Here is a 16,554-nt window from a genome sequence, read left to right as displayed (position 1 = left end):
ATTTTCATTATGATGACATACCAGAATTGAGTGTAGACTTGTACATTATCTTTGTCCTTAGTCTTGTACATGCCATCATCTCTATGATGCTTTATGCTATTGACACTGATCATTAGCCAGATACCATCTCACCGATCATACACTATCCATAGACAGTGAAATTCAGCCAAGAAACGAAAAGAGTGACCAAGTGCCACAATTGATATTACTATTAATACTATCATCATCATTAATACCCTCCCTGACCCCCCTGCTCCTTCTGACTTCCACTACTACTACTCCCTCCCTCCTGCCCTCCACCCCCCTGACTCCCCGTCTGCCCATCCTGCCCACCACTCTGACTTCCCTCCCCTCCGTCCTGACCCGTCGTACTCCCCGCCCCATCCGCCGTCGTCGTAGCAGAACTCGTCGCACTCCCATACCACCCCGCCGTCGACGACGCCCCGGCCACCGTACTAGTACTAGCACTCGAACTATTCCCACTACTACTCGTCTGATAAACCTTAAAGCTCTTAAACTCCCAATACGCATTGGTAAAGTTGGCCCCGTTCTCCGCCGCCCACTTCGTGCATGTCGACGGACAATCATACAGATCCGTGTAGTAAGTGCTCGCACCCGCCAAATCACCACAGATATCAATATTGACGATAATACTCTGGTTCTTGAAATGCGAGCTGATGTCGCAGTTCGTGTTGGGGAAGTCGGCGAGTGCTTCGCCCCAGCTCGATGGGTCGGGAGTGTTGCTGCTGTTTGAGATGTCGTTGGGGATGGAGTCGCGGGAGAACATCCACACGCGGATGCCGGCGGGGCGGAGTTCCATGGCGTATATCTGGCAGTTTTCTATCAGTATCAGATATGTGGTTTGCGGATGATTTTGAGGATTAGGGGAGGGAAGGGAAAAAACGCACGCCGCCACCGTTAGTATTGAATTTCTCGCCGTAGGTTGCTTTTGCGCCTGTTACGCTGCAACCGGCGTTGTCGTTGGCGGTGTTAAGGCAGTTGGTGTATTTGGCTGTGCCGGTCTCTTTCCGTTTCACGTTCATTTTGCATCCGCTTGAGGTGTGGAGGGTCATGGCGTTGCCGTGGGTGGCTTTGTTGTTGGATTCTAGCACGTCGATTTCGCCGTGTTCGGGCCAGTTGGATGGGTCGGTGAGCCAGAGGGCGGGCCAGGTAGCGCATCCGTAGGGCGTGTGGGTGATGTCGAAGATGAAGAGCCCGTCGTTGTAGGTTTTCTTGGAGGTGATGCGCACGGATTTCCGGCCGCTGGTTTGGTTGGAGGTGCTGGTGTCGACGCGCAGGACGGCGCGGGAGCTGGAGGCGTAGGTTAGGTTCATTGATGAGGCGGTGGTGCTGTCGACGTAGCTGGTGTAGGGTTAGTTAGGGTCTTTGATGGGATTGTATTATCTGAGGGAGGGGGGGAGGTAAAAGGCTTACTCTACGAATCCGTCTGTTGTGTCGGTGGCTGTGTAGTATTCGAACTCATCAAAGAATGAAGAGCCCGAGTATGTGTCTGCGAGCTTATAGCTCAGGGCAGAGTAGTCGGGGTATGAGGATGGTTTCGTGCCCTCATAGATGCCCACGACGAGCGCAACAATGATAACCACCAGACCCCCGGCGACGAGGGATTTCGTTAACACTGACCATGAGCGCGGGTCATACCACGGTCCTCCGGCGCCTTTTGCAACAGTTGCTTTCTGTGCTGTTTCTGCTGCTCCTGCAGCTGCAGGGGCCGATGCAGTGGCTGTATATGGCGGTGCCACAGGCACATTGTGTAACTCGAAGTCGGGGAGACCTGTCCTATCCGAGACGTCTAAACTGGATAAGTTTCTGTAGGACATATTTTGGGATTCAGTCATCGCGTGAAAAATTGCCCTGGAGGATGAAAGACCCTCTGGGTCCGCACTCCATCTTATTCAAGCAATGACCTGGCAAGCTATACAATAGGCTTAGATCGTCAGGGTATCATGGAGCCCCTTAAGACAGAAAAAGTCAGCTAGTGCATAAGTAAAAGCATCAGGATTCATACCAGAGCTTTTCCATTAGTTTGTTGACCGGTCCCCCGCGGAGCCCGGCTCTTGCAATGACTTGATCGACCCGAAGGGGTCATGCCGAAAAAATGAAGACATACGTAAGCGCTTATTCGGCTTAGCATAGATAAACCAACCGTTATGGCCGGTAGGCGTAGGGCTCGCCGAGAATAGCAAGGGAAATTGATATGGTGAGGGAATGCGCTGTAGCTGCATGGGATCTACAGGCCAAGATGGGTGGGTTGCGTCTGTCTGCCAGGTTTCGAATTCTGACTCGTGCATGAATGGCCCCGTCAAATAACATGGCTATTAAGCATAACAGCTCATGCATGTTCATACGGTACAAAAGATGTTGATATCGATGCCACACATACTCGGTGGAGCGCGCTTACGCAATGCGGCCATGAGTTAGCGCGTAAGCCATGAATGAGCGGCTGGCCGGCAAGGCTGCGCGGGGTTTGTGCCATAGCAAAAATATTTGAAGCGGGACGACGATATGGTTTTAGTGAGAATGAATTGATTGAATCTGTATTGGTTTCGAGTGTGTATACTTTGTTCGGAATCGGATGACTTGCCTTTATGTTCCTGTTGCTCGGCGGGCTAGAGGTGCCGGAACTGGACTTGTGCTGAGCCCGAAAAATTGTGTCGAGTCCCATTATGCATTGATACAGACCCTTGCCCAACCTGGTGGAAATTCCAAGGGTCTGATTGACCTCTGGAATCAGGGTTGTCCGGGGCATACGTATGCTCCGTAGCCGACAGACCCGGGCAAGACCCGTTGCCAGAACATGTCCATGGCTCGTCTCGAGTAATTACTGTTTGTTTGCAGCACGAAGAAAGGCATCACACTGAACAGGATTCTTGTCCTGGCTGCCAGATCACGTCTAAATCTTCATAGTATACCAATTTCCCGAGCTTCGACGTGGGAAAAAGGCGACTATCTATTTGAGATAGACTGCTTTTCCCAGCGAATGTAGGCTGTCCAGCATCGCGAACCCCTATTCGCAAAGTCATTCCCTCAGTTGAGCTCACGATTGGAGAAAATGGCGTACTTACGTGTCGTTGTAGATGACGAATGCCTTCAATTAGGCTGCTGTGGCGGTGCTGTTTTAGCGTGCAAAGTAAACTCCAGACCCTCGTCGGCTCGCGATTAGCCTAGCTCCTCCATGCTTGATCCATATTAGCTTCGGCGCAGTTTCAGATTGGGCTGAGCGATGAGTGACCCACTGTCCGTGAATTAGTCTTAGCACCATTCGGAAGGTGAGATTTGTCGACCGAAGAAAGAAGGACAAGGAAGAATTATGTGGTGGAAGGCACTTAGAAGCGACAATTGCGCTAGTTTCGGAAGGTGCAGTAGAAGCAAAGATAGATGAAAGTGTGGTTGAATGTAAGAAGAGAAAATAGATAAAGGCAAATAGAATATCTTCCCAGCAGCTTTCCATACCTTAACATGCAATACCTATGCCTTTTCTGGGTCGGTCTTGAAACTATTTGAGGTCTTACACCAGTAATTTCGTTGATGGAAGCTGCCTGATTGTTGGTCCATTGTCTGTGGAATATATCAGTATTACTGATGGTCCTGTGGCCAGTAATAGTAGAGTTCTGTCATTTTTTCTTAAGGCTCTGTGATTTGATCAAGATCACTGGGGTCTCGCTGTAATTATTTCTGCGGGTTTCTTCTTATTGGCTAGCTTCCAGGCAGCGGTACAAGGTGAAGCAGAAATGCAAGCGCATCTAAAAGTGCGCCAGAGCAGAGCATCAATACTTGAAGATAAATACAAATTCAATTCGGAACATGTCATAGAATAGGCTACTAACCATACATTCTTTGCAAGTTCATGTGACAATTCACGGACCAGGAATGAGTTATTAGCCATACAATCAAGAGACAGTACCAAGAAGCTTACTGAAAGCGCATATTTACTTATGGTCGATCTGGCTTTATATAACAGCAGGCGAGTACAGAGAAGTGTGAATTAACTGTAATGGAAGCGTAACACACCTAGGCTAGACATAAATCACTGGTTTCAAGGAATACAAGCGTGGCCAAACAATCCTATTCTCTATTTATATATATTTCTGTTCATTGAAGAATAATTGTTGTACAAGCACACCGAAATTAGAAGTCAACTCAATAGCAATCATTCTGACTGGAGTGGAGCAGGATATGCGAAGAACAAGTTGAGCTTCGTCATTCCCCATCAGCCAAGTATCCCGAGTCAGGAGAAAGACTGTCGCTGGCTAAATCGTCATCAAGATAAAAATACTCAAAACAATGAGCCACTTGAACTGTCGGCATCATAATCTTCCTCAGCATCGTCCCGTTGCAATTGCCCTGCTGACATCTCGTGGGGGTTGAACCGAATGGAGTAAAATCTGCCAGATTCAAGTCCAATGACAACTACATTGCTCTGAGCATCCCAGCCGCCATTCAACCTCCAAGGCCGATATTCCGGGGGCAACCAGATGCTTTTCTGCTCCCCCAAGACCACCCAATCATCTTCAACGGTAATTCTTGGAGTATGTGCGGCATCATCTTGGGAGAGGCAATTCTCTGGACTGTACCCTACTTCCTTACTCATGTTGAGCTCATTCTCTAGGGCTTGGAGAACAAGTGACAATTTTTCTCGTCTCTTTCGACGAATAGTGGAAACCGTATACTTGGTACCATCTCCCCCCTGATACTCTTTCAAAAGACGGCATGGCTGTATGCTCCACACACGGATAGTACCAACGTCTTCTATCCAGCCCAGTAGCTTGCTGGTGGAAGAGAATTGCAAATAACAGCATGTGCAAAGTCTCCGAGACCGTAGTCTTCTGCCTTGGGTCGCAATAACCTGACCCGTCTCTGCATCCCATACCGCGACGCACCCGTCGTGAGATACCCATGCCACCAGCTTGTTGTCTGGAGAAATAGTCACGGTGAATTCAAGGATACTAATTCTAGGTGCTTTGAATGTTTTTTGATGCTCTTCCGTATATCCATTCCATGTTTTAATTGTTCTCAGGGGTCTTACTGTGACGAATAAGGAGCCATCCGCGGAGAGTGCCACACCTCCGATTGCTTTACATCGCTCAACTGGGACTTTGTCGTACTCCTCAGGTGCAATTAGCCATAGTCTGATTGTAATATCAGATCCACTCGACACAAGGAATTGACCGTCCGAAGAGAAGGCTAAATCACAAGCCTCGGATGTGTGGCCCCTTAAAGTTTGCATGATCATCCCTTCCTGTCTATCCACCACGTGTATTGCTGAACCGTCTCCTGATAATGCAATAAGCCTATCATTGGGAGAGACTGCAATATTTGTGGGAATCATCGGTAATTCAAATGTGCAGTCCAGTTCCCACTTGTCTCCATGCCGCCATATCTCGATAGTATCATCTGCTTGTAGCAGAATTCTGCCGTCTCGACAAAACTTGACTGCGTTCAAACGACCCCGAACCCCCCGAGGCACAGCTGCTTGCTGTATATTGCCGCGTTCTGTGTCCAAAACTCCGAAGCTGCTCGGATACATAGTATAAGCGAGTAGGCGGTTATTAAATGAGAATGATAGACAAGCCGGTTCGATACGTTGCCAATTTGCACCTGAGCTGTGGTGAGTCCATCTGAGTCTCCATGAGGTGCCGTTCCTTTGCCACAGAGTTATTCTTCCGTCTCCGTGTAAGCATGCAAGTAACAGGCTGTTAGGAGACACTGTAATGTAGTCAATGTCATCAGTGCACCCCACTGTATGTGACATTTCCCACGTAACTGTATCCCAAACAAATACTTTCTGCGTTGTAGAAGCGAGCAACAGTTGACTGTTTGAGGTGAAATGGACCCAATGAACAGCGTCCCATGGTTCAATGAAATCATACTCCTCAACAAGGAGGCATCTGATCAAAATGCCTGTTCTTGCATCCCATATTCTTACCATATTTCCATCTGTGCCTGCAATGATTCGGTCACTGGGAGACAAGGTCACAGACAGCGCACTTGATGAATGCTCGAAGGTCTGTAGTAGAGACCCCCAGTTCTCTTCTATATCTGGTCCCTGGAGGATCCATTCTGGGAGTGCTCCTGAGTTCCGCACTAGGCTAGTCTTTGGAGTAAACATAAGCGCAACGTAGACTTGAAGTGGTGCAATCATAAGTGTTTGTTGGTGCCTCCAGACAAACCGCTTTGCATCCAGCAAAAATTCGCGTATTTCAAGATCAGATTTCAACTAAGCTCGGTGGGTCAGTGACATAGTATTGACTAAATTCAGCTTCCATCAGTTTTTACATACTGCCGGGATTGATCGTAACATATCAATGATTCCTACTGCTTCTGGTACAATTCTCATCAAGGCTAAGGCCTCCAGCCAATGAAGAAAATGCCGTCGGAGAAAACCAAGCATGCCGACGTCTTGCATAACTTCGGCTTCGTTGAGGTGGTAAGCCCAATATTGACAAGAGTAGCGGATAGCGGCGAGTGGATCTTGTGAGGGTGTCTCCACCTCGGTAGATAAGACGCCACAGTGAGGAAGCTGATATATGTTTTCTTTCAGGGTCTCTGACATTCCTTCGAAAGACCTCTCAAAGATATCACGGTGGATGCACTTCTCAAACACACTAGGGTCTTGCGGAGGCCCATCACGAAGCTGGTGCTTGTTCAACAGTAGCCAGTCTTGAGCAGATTGGTGGATGAAATACACCATCTCGCCACGGATACTCAGAAACGACCTACACCCCGTGACGTAGTCCCTTCCTGCATTGACACCTGTCTCCATTCCTGTAAGTTGCTCCATCTCCCACAAGGACAAGGGTCGGCGTGCCACCATTGCAACAGTTAGAACGGTTTTGCATTCTGGCCAGGGCAGTTGTCTGAGCAGAGACTCGTATAACTCATTCAGCTGACGTGGGGTATTTTCGATGATTTTCTGCCACCGGGCCTCGGGTGCATTTTCTATCTCCCCAAACATTAAAGAGAACCAAATATACGTGTTGCTGGCTCGGTCATGTAACTGATCTTTCAGCCTGTCAACACGCTCTTGGTTCTGAGCTTTGTCACGAAGCACCTGGACCTTTCGATCAATATAAGCGTTTATCCAGGGAATGAGGTTCTGATCATCCAGCAGCAGAAGCCTATGGTATTGTAGTGTTGTCTCAGGTCGGCTGTCTGGAATCTCCAATAGTAACCGACTGGTAATGAACCATTTGACATGGGACATTCTTTCCTTGGTAATGATACCGTTCATGAATTGCAATAGTTGCCTGCGCGAACCTTCCTCACATTCATCAAGAGCGTCGACGGCAATTATGACACGAGCTGAATCTATCAGCATACCTGTCAACAGATCACACCACGTAGCGAATGAATTGCAATCACTGATGAATTTCTGTCCTGAATGAGAGAATTGCTCATCAAGGTGTGAGCTTAGGTGGGGCTGTTGTCGGAGAAGCATCCACACCAGGCTTTGGAGTACTGCAACCCCGTTGTTCAAGTCTGCATCGGTGTGTTGGCAGAAGAAGTATAGGATCGTTGGGGGCTCTGGCTCCCTGAGACCCCGTGTTTGCAGTTCTTTTATAGTGCCTATTGAAAGCATTGTCTTTCCAGTTCCAGCCTGCCCACTGATCCAGAGTCGTCTAGGCCCGTTCTCTTCCCAACACATAAAGCCCTTGAATTGCTCAGTATCAAAAATCCAAGTATATAGGTCATCCATGACACTCTCTTTTAAGCTTTCGATGGTTTTTACGGTAGCCTGCGGATCCACGCGGCGTATAGCCTGCAGACGCTTCTGAAACTCCTGGGAGTCTTCCGCTGTCTCGGTGTCCATGATCATCGCTCTCATTTGACCCTTCATGTATTCCATGTCAAAAAGCGCGCAATCCCTGGCAAGAGCATCTTCTGCCTCTTGAATGTGTTTGAGATCGCCACTCCAATCGTCCAGGTCCAGCAATCCGCGAGCCCACACTAGGAGCTGATACCTTTTGTAATAGAAACAGACGCTCTTGATTTGATAGAACAGCAGTGACTCATACAACGACGTGATTCGCCCAGCTATGTCCTCTCGTATTCTGTGTAGCGACTGATCATCTTTTATGCTGTCCTCACATACAAGTTTGTTGGTCAATTTCGAGTACCACTCGATTCTAGAAACCGCATAAGCTACGCCGTTGTAGAGAGCCGCTCCCACGCTGACTGGCTTGAGCAATATCTAGTCATAGTGGTAGTTTCTCAGTGTCTGTATTGGAATATCAGGGTTAGAACACTTACATCAACGCTTGATGAGATGACGGCCCACGGCAGCGCAGTCTGAGAGACATTCTTCAGAGGAATGTCAAGAATGGCCTTGAGCTGCTTGATTACATTGACAGTGCTCTCCGAATCCTCGATAGCTTTCTTGTATTTCTCAATTCTCGCAAGGCCTTCTTCGACCACCTTTTTCATTTGCTCTTCTCCAAGGTGCTGGGAAGACTCATTCGTTTCGACTACTTTTGCGGCCGTGTATTGGCTCAAAAACACCCTTTGAAGCAGTTCCTCATACCTTGAAACGTATTCTGCCTTTGCCGGGTCATTTTTGAGGTTTTTATAGGCCTTGTCCCAGAGAGCTTTGTGAATAAAAACCCGCCTGGTTAATGGCCTGTTGTCCACGGCGTCCACCAGCGTCACTGGTAGTCTTGTCATCAGTAGCAAGTAATCCATCATCTTGTCGCAATTCTGTAGTTTGACTATCGTTGCCAGTAGCGCCATTGCTGGGAGAGCCTTTTGCAGGGCTTTTCTCGCCATACTCTTCGACTTTTTGGTCGTCTGCCTCGTGCCTTCCCTCCTCTGCATGTCTGTCTTTCCTAAAACCCCCAAGCAATGTCGAAAGACACCCAGACTTGCACGATGGCATTCTGGGACGCTGTGAGGTCTTGAAAAATTCTTGTAGTGCAATCGCAATAGAAACCGATCAGTGATAGAGTCCTGGACTGAATGTGTTCGGCTCGCGAGGCTGAAAAGAGGAAGGTCGTCAGGCGCTCGTTGCCTAATTCAAATGCGATAGGAACCAAACATGCTGCTCAGCCTCGGGTTAGTGTGGTGACTGCTGAGTGGCTCTCAATGTGGGATCATTGGCGCTAAACATGCAGGAGGTACATGGGCACCTTACCGGCTGGTCCACGCTGGAAAGAATGGATATGATTATTATCTGCCGAATTGATGAGCTTATAGAACAGATACATCGGTCAATGTACTTGAATCTTAGTCCCAATTATTCTATCTCGCAAGTATCAAATTACTATAAAAACTGTTTCATTGTTTGGGATTTCTACTGACCGTTCAATATATATACTAGTGCCGTGGTTAAGGTATGGCTCTTTTGAACATCACTACTAATAGTACTAGCGTACACTTACTACTATCGTTCTAAGTCCACCTAACTGTAAGATTAAATCGTATCAGGTACTACTTTAGTGTCTATGTATATCAGGAAACAAAAATTGAGAGTTGGTGCAATATTACTTGAGTCGTTGGTGTCTCCAAGAATGAGGAAAAATGAAAACCAAAAAGATGATCCCCCGAACCAGAATCGAACTGGTGATTTTTCGGTTACAATAATTACCATTACAGCCGAACGCCATAACCAACTAGACCATCGGGGGTTCTTGTTGTACTCTGCAACTTGTCTTGTTATTATATCGAGCAATTGGTCACAAGTAAATACTAAAAATGGCAACCATTGTCAGCCACCACGCCAAGATAAGATATTCGTCATGTTTTCCCCTCTTTCCCCAACCACCGATTTGGTAGCGAAGTCACGTTCAGGGCATCGGATGAAACAAGACGCTGTGTGACAGAGACACTGCAATGATTGTGTGTTTCGTCTGGCACCACGAGACTGTAGTAGACATATAAGCCAAGTAGTTGGCATCTGCACGACATCTTTGTCCTCCCCAACATCCCCCCAATTCCGCCCGCGTAGACCGACATAGCCGGTTGCCTAATCCGGACCATTCGCCAAGCTGCCATCAATCGTTGGTTTCGCTCGGCGCTTCTTCTCGTCTCTTTTCCCGACTTTTTCTCCTCACATCCATCACCCTCCCCTCTTTTACCTCTCCGCACATTCCGCACTATAGAAAAGACTCTCATTCCTATCAGAAGCCTCAACTGCGCCGTCAGGCATTCCTTACCGCAACAAAAGACCGCATAATCCCTGATCATCGCGTCTGAAAGACTTGCGACTGTCTCCTTATCAAAAATGTCCTACAACAAACCTGTATGTTGAGTCAACCTTCTCGCCACGTCTCACTACACCGCTGACTGATATTGAACAACAGGACCAGCCTCCCCCGTCTTACCCTCCTCCGACCCACGACGCCGGTCCCTATCACCAAGGCGCATCGCAAGACTACTACCAGCAGGGCGGCTACCCTCAACAAGGCTACAACCAGGGATATCCGCCTCAGGGCTATGGTCCCCCGCCGCAGCAGGGATACTACGGTTCTCCTCCGCCTCAAGGCCAGCCGATGTACTATCCTCCGCCGCAGCAGCAACAACAAGGTTACTATGCCGGACAAGACCGGGGCGGATCCTCAGGAGGTGGTATCTGCGCGGGTATAATGGCCGCATTGGCTTGCTGCTGCTGCCTGGATATCCTGTTCTAAGATGAGCGGAGTGCTGTCTTCAATGATTTTGAACTTCTGTTTGGATTTGGTATCTGCGTTTTCTTCTCGTCTAGATTGGATGCGATTGCCTACTACTGATACTGTATTGCCATTATTTGGTTGGGCGCAAGGATTCACGGAGCACGGTTCGCGCGCGGGGTTTTGTCTGTGTTTCTATATGTCGGGTCAGTCAGGTCAGGTTAGGTTTGACTGGCGTCGGCGCTTAACGGCGCATGGTCTATGGATGACTACTCGAGTCGGTTTACTTTCGTTGAAATCCAATCATTTTTATATCGGTAGTAATTAACATTATTCATTTCTAGTTCCGTGTGCATGGACATTCTTGCGTGCAAAACTGACTCGCAATTCTAACCTAATCATAAAACATCACAGGGCAGGGTATCAAATCACGTCGACAGCGTTATATAACAAAACACAATAAAGAATCCCTCAACACACCCCCTACACGGGGTCCGCAACTACGACCTCAAACTCTCATCCTCCGTCAACCCTCCATACGCCAACGGATCCACAGCCCGATAATGCCCCGGCCGACTGCGTCTCCTCCGCCCATGGCCCCCGGAACCCTCCACACTGGAATGTTCCTCCTCGACCTCAACCACATTCGACGGACCAGACGACGTAACCGACTCCTCCACAACAATACGCGAGTCCCTCCCCCGACTGGCTCTTGACCTGCGACTCCGCCGACTGCCCCGGCTCTCAATGACCTCCTCGACGACCTCGCGCCGCCGACGTCGCGGTGGTCGTCGCGAAATCGAGCTTCCCTCTTCCTCCACCACCACCTCCGACATTGTTGCCGACGTCGCGGTACTGGGTTCGCTGGAGAAGCGCCGCCCGGCACCCAAGGCGAGGAATATTAAGTATAGGAGGAAGATGAAGCCTAGGACGCTGCCGATGATGACGCCGGCGACGGCGCCCGGGGAGAGGCCGTTGCTGTTGTAGGTTCCGGGGATGAAGGCGGCGGAGGAGCGTTTGAGGAGGGCGGAGGGGATGAGGCTTCGGAGAGATAGAGAGGATGGTTGGGATGATTGTGTGAAGGGGATCGAGATGTGGAGGTTGAGGTTTGGTGGTGGTAGTGGTATTCGTGGGATCGGGATTGGAGTCATTGTGGTTTGTTGATGGTGGAGGTGGAGATGGAGATTATTGTGGAGGCGGGGATCAACAGGCGGGTAGATCCAGTTGTAGTAGTAGTTGTAGATGGATATGGTTCATCGAGGGGAAGGTGGTGGTGGTGGTGTAGACATGGATGTGGTGGGATAATGACCTCACGATCAGAAGGAAAATGCTAAGAGGCAGGGAATGTAGATGAAAAGAGGAAGAAGATGGAAAAGACGAAGTGATGGGGCGGAGCGCATTGACAGTGGGTTTTGAGGATTAATCGGTGGCTGGGATGATGGGATGGGATGCGATCGACAGCAAGGCTCGATGCTGGGATTCGCGAATCAGCGTGGAGGATGTAAGACACTGGGTACTGACTTTGTACCTGAACAATGATTTGAGTATTTTCTTGGTTTGATTGATTGATACGTTGAGTTATTGTCCGCTCTATCGTCATTGAACGTTGGAATGTGACGGTGGATCAAGGCGCAGATCGGAAATGCTTGGGTGCCTTATCGATCTATGCTGTGTTGCTGCTGCTGCTCCACCGTCTCTTCTCCTACCGCTGTGTGTCTGGCTGCACGTTTACTGTCGCTATTTCTCCACAATCCATCTTCTTACTCGCATCTGACTGATGCATAACCATGTAAATCTCTATTGACGACAATTTTTGCTTCATGTTCTACGCGTGAACTCAGTTCCGAGGAGCCAATACTTCAATAGCAACATGAGAAAGCCATGCCTCTTGCTCACGCAGCCCCTACACTTGACCGTCCCCTTTCCCCATAGACTCCCTCTCATAGCCAGCCAGCCATTTCTTCCCCGTCCAATTTATCGTGCATCATCTTTAACTAGCCACAAAGAAACAGTAACTGCCAAGAAAACCACTCGTGCCCTTTACGAACCCATCGAAGATGTGGAAAGAATGGAATAGTATGAAGCTGGAGGCTATCATCCAGTTAAAATCGGTGACTATTTCTACCATCGCTATCGGGTAGTTCATAAACTTGGCCACGGTACATACTCGACCATATGGCTGGCCCGCGAAGAAGTTTCCAATAGATATGTTGCATTGAAAATCTGTACGGCGAATTTCGAATCCCCTCGAAAACAGCGTGCTGTCCAGGTTGTCGCAACCCAAGCAATCGTCACACATAGACCGTGATTTGATTCCTACAATCTCAGATATCTTCAACATAAAAGGCCCCAATGGATATCACACATGCTTGGTCACCAGACCAGCACGAATGAGCCTGTCGGATGCAAAGAATGGATCATGGATCAGTCTCTTTCAGCTCGAGGTATCCCGAGCGATAGTAGCGCAGCTCATGATTGCTATCCAGTACATCCACTCCCAAGGTATCGTCCATGGGGACCTTCACCGTGGGAATATTCTACTTCGGCTTTGCCGAGACTTTGATGAGCTGTCGACTGAAATGCTGTACGAAAAGTATGGAGAGCCGGTTCCCGAGCTAGTCAATCGACTGGACGGTCGAGAAATTCCGCCAGAGGTGCCACAACATGGTGTAATACCTATATGGCTCGGAGCCGCAAGTGAGAATGTGGCGCTCCCAGAAGCCACGATATGTCTTTCAGACTTTGGCGAGGCATTCTGTCCGACGCAGGAACGGAAATTCAAGTCTCATACACCTCTGCTGGTCCGTCCCCCGGAGGCCCGGTTTGAGCCAACCCGGCCTCTGACCTTTTCGTCTGATATATGGACACTTGCCTGCACCATCTGGAATATTATGGGACAAAGAACACTATTTGAAGGCCTCCTTACAAATGATGACGACATGACTAGCCAACAAGTTGACCTACTTGGCCCGCTGCCTTCCGAGTGGCTCACAAAATAGAAAGAAATTCGAGACAAGGGTAGTAAGTCGACTCAACAACCTCCCGCATCTTCGACTCAGGCATGGGAGGATCGGTTCGAAACACACATGCAGCAGTCGCGAATACGGGAGGGAATGCTGCTTTTTGAATCAAGGGAACGTGATGCTTTCATCTCGATGTTACGCTCTATGCTTCGCTTCAGGCCGGAAGATCGCCCTTCTGCTCAACAGGTCTTTGAGTCGGAATGGATGGTGAAATGGGCATTGCCTGAGTATGAGAAGATTCGCAGTCCCAATTAAGGGCGAATGGATGGACTCATTCTTTCTAAATGCCGTTTTGTCTGGCGGAAGTGGTTAGCATTGATGATAGAGTAGAAGCTTGTGGTTATAAAGTGTTCCTAGAAACCAGGAAGGACTTACATTCATCACAACACGTGGGTCAGTTAAAAGAATGCTATTGCTACCCATGTTTTCTATGAGATCTACAACAGTATGCAGTATTGAAGCAACAAGACTTTTTTCAGACATTAGGGGTTCTAGCATCTTGCAACTTTACAAACTAGACTGCAAACCGACAAGAAGCCTCTACGATATGAGTACCAGGCAGCTACCAGAAATAGTTACATTGCTTTTGACTCATATGAAATCCTAAGAGGACACTCGTTCCACTTTGTTTGCAATTGGATCCCGCACATAGAAGCCCCCATTACTTGCATTCTTTCCCTACTCAAAGCATTCTTTTTCCCGAGCATGATGAACAACAAGGACTCTATGCAGATTCCCAAAGGCCAGTGATTGAGAAAATTCATCGCTTGCATGGTTATTATATTTCTATAACCTTTGATACTGATACACTGCGCGTATCTCAATGTTCTGGGTAATCAAAATCCACCATGAAACCTAACGACCCTGTTCAGTGTGAGCCATAAGAACCGGTCCTGACACTCGGTAGCACCAGGAGCAGTATCATAGTCAGCAGTATCAGCACTATAGCACAAGCTCTGTAACTCCTAGTGATATCGAAGAAGATGGCGAAGGTCCAAGAAGAACATCCGTAGTTTCCAGCATAATATCTGCAACAATGTAGGTATTACCCGAAAGTCCACATTAATGAGCTCTAGGACGCTGTTTTGTGGATAGTCTCGAGACAGACATTCGCTGATTTGTAAGTAGTAGAATGTAGAGCTGCGTGCTCGTTCATTCAAAGTATGATGTCTTCCTCGCAGGCCAGCTTTTCAGACAATCATGTGATGCTATGGACATTTCGGCTATGGATCCGTCCGCCCGGACTTCATGTACATATCAGGTTGCTCTATGCCCGCAACTCCAACAACGACCTGAGCTGTGAAAGTTTTCCCAGAAGACCAGGCAAGAGTGAACTGCACTCTCAATACATGAATGTTGCGGTATGACCCTGCAGACACAGGTGTAACCTCATGCATGTATCGAGGAAAGACAGGCACTTGGACAGAGTGACTTAGACCACTTGGGCCAAGAGATTCCCTGTGTTCTCTGTGTACGACAAGCTCAGATATGACTGGACTGCCGAAAGATATGGTGGCAGATCAGCCACGATTGGGCAGCATATCTGACATGTGCTTGGTTTAGTAAAGCCTATTAAACATATTTTTGCTATTGCGCCAGATCCGCCTTTGCCTTTGAAGTCTGCTGCCTGGCAGCAGTGCTCTCTTGCTAACCTAGGTTTCTGCTATCGTCGGGTACAACACCACGAGGGGATATATTGTCCTCCGGGGTTGAGGCGAGCCATATATTCTTAGTACAGTATGTATGTCTCAGCAGTGAGATTCCCCTTCCAACTCATATTTGGAACCGGCTTGGGCGTGATAGGTATGGCAACACCGAACGACGAGGCAAGCAATACTGGGAAAGTGGGGAAGGAAATAATTTCTCTTGAGTAAGAAGTTCGTAGTGATTAGGTACCGACGGTTTGATTACTACCAGTTCTAGAGCTTCAATCAGGAGACCCTTCCAGATATCGTCAAGACAGCGGTTAAATTCCCTTTTGCGTATTGGTACTCTCGTCAACGTAGCGGACGCCCCTTTCCACCGTGTTGTCTTGTTCCATTCGACGACCATGACGATGCGATACATCTTGGATCTTCATGGAACCCTAGACCGTCCGTCGCGGTGGCATCGAGGATCACGACGGGCTCCTCGACGCTCTGTATTGAATTGATCGTCTTTACCCGATTCTCGTTTGGGCCCGCGGCGACCATCTAGAAGTGCAGGCTATTCAGACCGGAACTGTTGCTATTGCGTGAGACCTGGTTCTTGTACGTCCCCACATGTAAAGCTCGATGAGCGGCCCGATGCCACGTCTGTAAGCTTGAGATAGACAGGCGCGCATCCGAGCTTGCTCATGAATAGGGTCATAAGATATGACAGAGCCCAGTAGGGAATCGCGTCATACATCGATGGAGATATCAGAATCCCTGACTTCGCATTCTGCCAGTCAGGGTTAACACCGGCACCACCTTTTACTGGATACCGTAAGAAAGTTCGAGCAAAATGGCGAAACGGGTGTAGCTTCAACGACAGGAGGCTAATGGGGCCGGGGTTTGACACGGTCGATGCTCTGGGGGTGAGAAGTGACAAGATGAATGTGGCTGTCATTAAACTGGCCAGTGGTATTCCATGGGCGTTGTATGGCGTAATAATTATTATGTCCCCGGCCGGCAGTGTTTGACCTAGAGAGATGTCGTGGCCCTACACCAAGTCCATGGAAAGATAGATTAGGCGCATGCCCTTTTAAGATATTCCTCAACTGCCCCATGAGCCTCGTCGACAGCCTCAACAACCCATATAACTCTTCCGTTTCTTTGAATATACGGGTTGGGTGCCTTGACCCATGGTTATGAAAGCTGTTGTTCCTTTGTATCCCCGTATCCTATGAATTGGATCCATCTTTTTATGCTCTCTTATAGCTGCCGTATGTG

At 48.5% G+C, this 16,554-nt stretch overlaps 5 protein-coding genes and 1 non-coding gene across 6 annotated transcripts; 2 read left to right on the top strand and 4 right to left on the bottom strand.

Annotated features, from left to right (window-relative positions):
* Window positions 1-229: 229 nt before the first annotated feature.
* Window positions 230-2,330, bottom strand: BO87DRAFT_347821 (glycoside hydrolase family 16 protein; the record flags this gene model as incomplete). Its single annotated transcript, XM_025620942.1, has 4 exons — window positions 2,027-2,330; window positions 1,435-1,973; window positions 909-1,362; window positions 230-829 (listed from the first exon to the last, which is right to left on the bottom strand). Exons 2-4 carry the CDS (start codon window positions 1,854-1,856, stop codon window positions 230-232), a joined length of 1,476 nt encoding a protein of 491 aa, XP_025485149.1. The 5' UTR covers window positions 1,857-1,973; window positions 2,027-2,330.
* Window positions 2,331-4,216: 1,886 nt separating this feature from the next.
* BO87DRAFT_411650 (NACHT and WD40 domain protein) lies at window positions 4,217-8,975 on the bottom strand. Its single transcript, XM_025626452.1, has 3 exons — window positions 8,269-8,975; window positions 6,299-8,209; window positions 4,217-6,235 (listed from the first exon to the last, which is right to left on the bottom strand). Exons 1-3 carry the CDS (start codon window positions 8,827-8,829, stop codon window positions 4,295-4,297), a joined length of 4,413 nt encoding a protein of 1,470 aa, XP_025485148.1. The 5' UTR covers window positions 8,830-8,975; the 3' UTR covers window positions 4,217-4,294.
* A 575-nt stretch (window positions 8,976-9,550) lies between these two features.
* On the bottom strand, window positions 9,551-9,638 carry BO87DRAFT_t4. Its single transcript has one exon. It is a non-coding gene; the product is annotated as a tRNA-Tyr (tRNA).
* Window positions 9,639-9,893: 255 nt separating this feature from the next.
* On the top strand, window positions 9,894-10,961 carry BO87DRAFT_454495 (uncharacterized protein). The gene is made up of 2 exons (XM_025628562.1): window positions 9,894-10,252; window positions 10,314-10,961. The coding sequence occupies exons 1-2, from the start codon at window positions 10,235-10,237 to the stop codon at window positions 10,638-10,640; spliced, it is 345 nt and encodes a 114-aa protein (XP_025485147.1). The 5' UTR covers window positions 9,894-10,234; the 3' UTR covers window positions 10,641-10,961.
* A 3-nt stretch (window positions 10,962-10,964) lies between these two features.
* On the bottom strand, window positions 10,965-12,197 carry BO87DRAFT_371837 (uncharacterized protein). Its single transcript, XM_025622136.1, has one exon. It carries the CDS (start codon window positions 11,768-11,770, stop codon window positions 11,120-11,122), a length of 651 nt encoding a protein of 216 aa, XP_025485146.1. The 5' UTR covers window positions 11,771-12,197; the 3' UTR covers window positions 10,965-11,119.
* A 292-nt stretch (window positions 12,198-12,489) lies between these two features.
* BO87DRAFT_432233 (kinase-like protein) lies at window positions 12,490-13,897 on the top strand (the record flags this gene model as incomplete). The annotated part of the gene is made up of 4 exons (XM_025627615.1): window positions 12,490-12,630; window positions 12,697-12,844; window positions 12,921-13,602; window positions 13,642-13,897. 4 exons carry the CDS (start codon window positions 12,490-12,492, stop codon window positions 13,895-13,897), a joined length of 1,227 nt encoding a protein of 408 aa, XP_025485145.1.
* Between the last annotated feature and the right edge of the window lie 2,657 nt (window positions 13,898-16,554).

Source organism: Aspergillus neoniger (genome assembly GCF_003184625.1).
Source record: "Aspergillus neoniger CBS 115656 unplaced genomic scaffold BO87scaffold_1, whole genome shotgun sequence".
NCBI lineage: Eukaryota > Fungi > Ascomycota > Eurotiomycetes > Eurotiales > Aspergillaceae > Aspergillus > Aspergillus neoniger.
The sequence above is the reverse complement of the archived record's forward strand: the minus strand, read 5'-3'. Positions and strand labels throughout refer to the sequence as shown.

Coding starts and splice junctions, on each gene's coding strand:
- BO87DRAFT_411650 (XM_025626452.1), bottom strand. CDS start 8,829: ATGCAGAGGAGGGAAGGCACGAGGCAGACGACCAAAAAGTCGAAGAGT. Junction 8,210..8,268: donor TCATCTCATCAAGCGTTGAT/GTAAGTGTTCTA, acceptor CACTATGACTAG/ATATTGCTCAAGCCAGTCAG. Junction 6,236..6,298: donor TGTTACGATCAATCCCGGCA/GTATGTAAAAAC, acceptor CACCGAGCTTAG/TTGAAATCTGATCTTGAAAT.
- BO87DRAFT_371837 (XM_025622136.1), bottom strand. CDS start 11,770: ATGACTCCAATCCCGATCCCACGAATACCACTACCACCACCAAACCTC.